Genomic DNA, 7,202 nt, shown 5'->3' on the forward strand with positions numbered 1-7,202 from the left:
TTTTATAACCAGTGCCCACTCAAAGCGCTTGACAATTGTATTGTATTGCATTGTAACATTCACCCATTCATGCACACATTCGCACACCGACGGCGGAGTCAACCATGCAAGGCGACAGCCGGCTCGTCGGGAGCAGTGAGGGTGAGATGTCTTGCTCAGGGCCGCCTCGATACTCGCGGGGAGCTGGGGATCGAACTAGCAACCTTCCTGTTAACAAGTCACCCCGCTCTCCCTCCTGAGCCACATGCCGCCCATTTCTTTCCTCTTAGTCCTAATCTTTAAACGCACGGTGGGCGACTGCTACAGGCGAGACGGAGGCCTCGTGTTTGACACGCTGGCCCTGTGTCGCCCATTTCAAACACGTGGAAAAGGCGCGCGGTCTTGTGGTGACTCGAAACCCGCTACTGTGCATCGTGAGCATCTGTGGTGACTGAGCGCCAGCTGCCTGCCTAATTAAGCGGGATTAGCAGGTACGTATCAATCTAACCCTCGCAAACGATCTGCTCATTAAAACCGTGTGATGGGGACTTCCGGTGGAGAATGGGAATGTAGCAGCTTTCCGCTGCAATTCCACAATCTCACCATCGCTCCCACCCACTCCCCCCCCCCATCCCCCAAACACGCACACACACACACACACACACACACACACACACACACACACACACACACACACACACACAGGTGTTGTGTTAAACCAAGAGATTTACACAACCCTAGCCCACTCAAACACCAAGATGGATGCAATAAATATCACGTTGTTGAGATTTTGCGTAATGTCTCTCAGTGTTATGTAGTAATGTAAGATAATGTGGATGTGATAAGGTCGGGGAATTGTTGCATCTCAGGTGGTGATTTTTAACATAATGCGATGTGTGGGGTTTACCCTTTACATGTTTTACCTCCGTTGCATTCGTTGTTATAAAGGGTAACATCTGTTGGCGTTGTTTGTGAGTTAGTTGCTTCTCCATTAATACTGCAGCTGTATGTAAAGCATCTGGGCATCACCAGAGCCCGGGGTTAAAAGCACCCAGAGATGAATTAGTAATGGCAGGTCGCACCAGGTGGGCACTTTGGACAAGTCGGGTCGTTTACTGTAAAGGAGGAGGCTCTATTCACCCTGCAGTCAGCAGGTTAGGTAAGCGAGCGAATGAGACAGTGTTGTAAAGACAAGTGTTAAGACACCAGACGGATATCAGAAGTACAAGTGACGTGTTTTTTTAATTTTCATTCATATTTTTCATTTAAAAAAAAAAAAAACGGTAATGCTGTTTCTGGAGAAGTTTCTTCTTCTTTCGGTCGTTCTAGTTTTGTAACGGTTCTTTTGTTTTGTAATTTGCTTAGCATACGCGCTTCTCTGAGCGGGCTGCCGATTCCACATGCTAATCTATAACGGCGTTGTAGCGTTGGCCGTGTACTTCTGACAGTTGAAATTACTTCCCCCAACACCGCAACCTTTCTAGCGGTAATTGATGATCGGTTTTGTAAAGTCATTAAAATGCATTTTGCATGTGGGCGCACTGGGCACGGCTCCGCATTCGGGGGCTTTCTCTAATGACGGTGAAACAATTCTGTCCAGCTCGGTGCCAGGGAGCTGACATACTCTCCTTGCCAAATGGGCAAATGCATTTCTGCTGTGATAATGGATCATTAAAAATATATGGGCCCTTGCTACACCCCCCCGTCCCCTTCCCCTCCTCCCCCGTCTCCCTCCCCCTGCTCTCCCCCTCTCCGGTTTCAGCAAATGACACTGGTGATCCATTGAGGCCCACCGAATCCCATTTGATCGTCTGACTGTTGTCATTAAAGCAGCCAGTCCCCCCATTAGTTCTTCAGAGTCAACCAATGCCGACCTCTGAGGAGTACAACAGCCTACTCCTGGCTCATCACTACATTTGGAGAGCAAACATACGTTTTCTTTTTCTATTTGTCGTCGTTTCCTGATGGAAGATCATCACCGGACGTGATGCGAGTCCCCCGGGTCATTGTGCGGCGGCGTTGGCGGCTCTCTGTGAATAATGATGGCTCGCGAGATAATGTGTGCGTATCATAATCAGAACGCCCAAAGGTAAATGTAAATTAGGTGGAGGTGCGGGTGGGGAGGGGGAGGAAGGGGGGAGGAGATGAGGGGGAGGGGGGGGGAGAGGATCTTAATCACTCTGGTTGTGTGTAAGGTGTAACACGGCAGGTATTAAGTATGCATAAGTAAAGGCACGGGAAGAGACGTCTCTGTTGTAGCGGGGGGGGGGACGGTGGTGTTGCTCCGACTGCCACTACACCCAGAGGACAAAGGGATTCATCATAGTACTGCATAATTTAGGTAACAAGTTTACAATGATTTATTGACTTAATAGCTGGACCTGATTACAGCAGAGCAGCAGATTGGAGTCACGGTCGGCTAACTTCAGATTAAAGTGGAGAAATGAGCCACACTGTACTTCTGGCAGGCGTATCTTGGCATTGTGCGTGCGTGTGTGTGTGTGTGTGTGTGTGTGTGTGTGTGTGTGTGTGTGTGTGTGTGTGTGTGTGTGTGTGTGTGTGTGGGGTTGTGTGTGTGTTTTAGCTCCAAATCACATACAGACACAACCACACACACACACACACACACACACACACCGATGCAGATCGCTGAGGTGTAGCCGATCTGCATAATACAGTACTGGTATGCAAATGCTGCGGTGGTGGGTCTGTCCTTAGGGAGCATCTCTCACTCTGTCTTAAGACAAAAGGCTGACTTACTGCCTAACAGAAAGAGGCTGTGTGTGTGTGTGTGTGTGTGTGTGCTGACAGACGTGTGTGTGTGTGTGTGTGTGTCATGTGTCTCTGTCTGTGTCTGTGTGTCTCTGTCTGTGTGTCTATATCTGTGTGTCTGTGCGTCTGTGTGTGTGTGTGTGTGTGTGTGTGCGTCTGTGTATGTGTGTGTGTGTCTCTCTGTCTTTGCATACGTGTGTGTGTGTGTGTGCGTGTGTGCCTGAGCGTGTGTGCGCGTGCGGACCTGTGTGGGATACACAGCACCTGTTGGATGTTGTCTCTCTTTGCCTGAGCTACAAGTCATTTCTCGTTGGTGGATGTTGACACTCCTATACAAAACACCACCACCACCACCTATATTATAAAACACATCTACATTATTTCACCCACCCTGGCTGCTGCTGCTGCTCCCTTTTTTCCATCTTATTTGTGACTCACTCTCTTTTTCTCTCTCCCCCGCTCCAATATCTACGGCTGGTTTAACAACGTACATCGATGTGCTCTGAGCCAATATGCCAGGCAAGCTTGCTTCCTTCTGCAAAATGAAGATGACAGGTTGCTTTTCCATAATTCATAGCCGGAGGGTGAAAACACATGTTGCTGCTTCCCTTACCTTTGGCTACCGCCTGCATTAGTAGAGAGTATTTTAAAAACAGTTTCAAGTCAGCCCCAGCCTGTGTATTCTACCCGGAGGAGTTGCTGCTGAGGTGCGATGTTTGTGTGTGTGTGTGTGTGTGTGTGAATGGTATTGTGTTCATGCATGTGTGTGTGTGTGTGTGTGTGCAGAGGGGAGGATCCACCATTGAACACACATTGTCTTTTCTACGGAGCTTTGTCGAAATGAGAGTGTACTTGAGTGGATGTGCATGAGCTGAACGCAGCTGGGGAAAAGCGTGCCATTCATTTGATTCCTGTCACTAGGGTAGAGGAGCAGAATTGTACCGCAATATCTTGCAAAGCCTTGCACTCGCCGCTGCTCCTTTTTTCATTCAGCTGTGAGAATAACCAGTTGTCAGTTCGCTGAAATTGTCATCACCCCTCACACTCGGAGCCATGCTTTTCTTTTACCGACTCAACAATGGGGTCAGGGGGGACGTGGCGTTCACTGCTCTAAAAAAAACGTATGACCATACAAATTGTAATGGGTATTTTTTGGGTAAGTGCAACTAACAAAGACGAGAGATTCGCTCGCTGCTTCAAAAAACGTTTTCTCGATTGACCCAATCATCCGGGGGCGAAGAAGTCAAATTTTGAAAGCACCAAAAGAGGGTCACCTCTTTCAGAGAAAGAAGTCGTGAAAACCCTGAGGCCGGCTTTTGATTGGCGGTGGCCCAGAAAGACAAACCCCCTGCCCCCCTGAAACGTAACCCCTGGTTAACTCCACTCCGCCTCCACCCCAACCTCCACCCCAACCTCCCGTTCATTGCTTCTAAAAAGTTTGCCAGCCCGACTGTGTTGCCCTTTCGCTTTCCTACTTTTTGGGCTTAAATTTCCCCACACTTTGCCCGATTTTACAAACAGCTGGCTGCGTGAGATTACTAATTATCCAAATGAAGCGAATATTCTGGTTGCTTTTTTTTTTTAATAGAATGTCACGCGAGAGTGGGGGAACGTTGCCTACTCTACAGATTAGTTACGGTGTTTGGGGGCGCTGATTGGAACAGAAAAAAGCCCTAACCGTAGAGTTGATGTTTAGACATTAAGGCAGTCTGTGAAGGGGGTGGCCATGGCGTTGTCTTGCAGTGAGCCAATTGCCCTCATGTTAAGGTGTCTGGCGTCGGGCCAAGAAGGACAGTTGAAGAATCGACCTCTTTAAAATAAAATGAAAGTAACGATGGGGAGAAACCTGCTGAGTGTTTGGCTTGACTATGACACCTGGGCACCAGAGTGTGAGATTGAGACCGTTATCTGTGTCCGTGAACCCCCCGACACACACTTTCACATAAGCACATAAGTAAACGTTCACACACACACACACACACACACACACACACACACACACACACACACACACACACACACACACACACAAACACTCTGTTGCGCCACCTTCCCCCCCCCCCCCTCCCTGGCATTTCCCAGTCCAGTCAACCATTCATTCAGGACCATTTATTCGGTCCTGGAGAGAGAGATCAGATTATTCCAAGGCTTTGTAAACAAGGTGTGGCTAATTGGAAATATTCATGCAGGACAGTATATACAGACCTTGTTTGCTTTAGATCTCTTATAGCTGTTCACCCCTCACTTCATTATAGAAAGATCAGAGAAGTTTGTACAACACTTTGTAAATAACCCGGTGCATAATTCATGTGTAATTTCCTATATATATTTTAATCACACCGCGTTTAGTTCACCTCGTGACGTTGTGTGCGCCGTGGCGTAGATGTATCCTTCACAAAACCGCAGCGAGGCATTTTCATATTTCAGACATTGTTTACGGTCGTGTGTGTGTTTTGACAGTTTGATTTAAGGGCACAGCACCCCTGTATAAGCCGCGAGGCAGTTGAGATAAGTATGAATGGGTAATGTTTTATTTATTCACTCACAATCATTATTCATCATTCCGCGGCGCCATCTGATTATGGGGTCCTCTTGGCAACATTTGAGCGTTCGGCAGCCCGCGATGCGCGGGGCTGGGTGTGCTTCCTCCCTGCGTAATCAACATGCAGAGCAGAGAGAGGGGACTGACACGATGCAGGTGGATGCCGCCGTACCGCAGTGTGGCGTGTGTATGCTTCAGTCGGCGCGCTGAAAAGCAGCCCGGCAGCTCGTAACGCCGCCGTCCCGTTCCCCGCCTAATAAACCTGGTTGCCGTCCACCCAGACGTTGTTATTATGCAATTTGTACATTTTAGCATCTGTCAATCCTCATGGGTGTTCAGCGGGGAACGTGTGGCGTTTCACGGTTTCATCCGGAGCCCTTGCAGTGTTTTCGTTGTGCTCTGCACACACCTTGCTCAAGACAAATCCCGGCTTAGAGGAGAGTCGTTTTAACATGGGGGGGATTGTGGCTGTTCAAATGAAACGCAAACAGGGGATCAATGCTAAATCTCTGAGCGGTTTGATCAGCTCCGACTGTTGAGTATGACTGGAGTATGATTAAATGAATTATTCTTCAATACAATTATTTGTCTTGCAGCTCTTACAATTGCATATTCTGTGTCGTTTTTTTCACCCAATTTGAGCGTATATCATAATGATACCCATTCTTTTTTATAGAAATGGAAACCATTAAAGAAAATGATAAACACACAATATATGAAGCGAATCAATATGAAAAAAGCGTTAGTTGTTGACGGGTGGTTTCAACATGACAGATAGACTGGAGAGGCTCCCTAAACTCTTCGGATGCGGGCCGGTCCAACCGGTAATAGGCTTTCACAGATGATGGGGAATCTTCTATGATGGGCTGAGCTAAACCTGAGATCACATTTTTAGTTTATTTTCCAATATCTTTTTTTCCCCCCCCCACTATCTCTGTCTTGTCCCTCCCTCCCCTCCCTCCCCTCCCTCTCCCCTCTCCCCCTCCCAGTTCTATTTGGCCAGTTTGTGGTGTTCCAGACCCTGGCCAGTGATGTGGTGGAGATATACGACGGGCCCTCTGCCGACTCCCCCCTGCTCTCCTCCATCCACGGCTCTCACTCAGGTAGGACACACCTCATGAAACCTCTCACCCCCATATCCCCTCGCCTTCCCTTTTTTTTATCTCTTCCTTTGAGGTCTGCAATGTGGCCACTTTTGGGGATGATAGCCTGCCCAAAAAGGCGGCCATTTCTCTCCCAATTTTGCGGCACAGGCTTATCTCTGACATCACTTATCGGTTTAAATCACAAGCTAACTTTCTTTTTATGGGAAAGCTGAAATAGTGGGGTTGATGGAAAACGGTTTTCTGTTGGGAACAGTTGAAGCATTAGTTTTGTCATTTTTCACCGCCTCTTCTTTGACTTTAACACAATTCAAAAGATAATGGTTAAAGAGTCCTAATCCGTTGTCTTTTATCATTGGCGATGTGATCTTTATTTGTGAATGTATGAATTTTATTTCTCGCGCTTATGTCAGAAATACTGGTCTTTGTGGTCCAGTTTCGTCTAATTACGAGGACTAAAACACAGTGTAGGCAATTATAAACGGTTATATAACACATTGCCCCGCCGTAATGAAATCAATCCCATCTCATAATGCTCGCTCCGTATCCAGAAACTCATTCTGCAGTTAATGAAATGAGCGGCATCGCGCCGAATCTATCATCTCAAAGCAATTAATGTCAATCCCTAAGATCTGTTAATGTCGCCTATCACTTCAGGGTCGCCGTCGCACAAGTCGTTTGTGTGTTTTGTTTCCTTACCCCCTCCCCAGGCGAGACCCTCCCGCTGAGCTCGGGAAACAAGATCACGCTGAAGTTCACCACCACGGCGGACGAGACGGCCAAAGGATTTCATTTTGTTTATCAAG

The 7,202-nt window shown here is 47.7% G+C and overlaps 1 protein-coding gene across 1 annotated transcript in view; it reads left to right on the forward strand.

Moving 5' to 3' along the window:
- Window positions 1-7,202, forward strand: part of LOC311351708 (CUB and sushi domain-containing protein 3-like) — a gene marked incomplete at its 5' end in the record, with an annotated part of 223,472 nt that overhangs the window by 114,970 nt on the left and 101,300 nt on the right. The window contains 2 exons of the mRNA XM_084471868.1: window positions 6,283-6,396; window positions 7,107-7,202. Of these exons, the coding sequence (XP_084327994.1) occupies window positions 6,283-6,396; window positions 7,107-7,202 (210 nt within the window). The remainder of the gene's footprint in view (window positions 1-6,282; window positions 6,397-7,106) is intronic.

This window comes from Micromesistius poutassou (genome assembly GCF_964030765.1).
Source record: "Micromesistius poutassou genome assembly, chromosome: 8".
Lineage (NCBI taxonomy): Eukaryota > Metazoa > Chordata > Actinopteri > Gadiformes > Gadidae > Micromesistius > Micromesistius poutassou.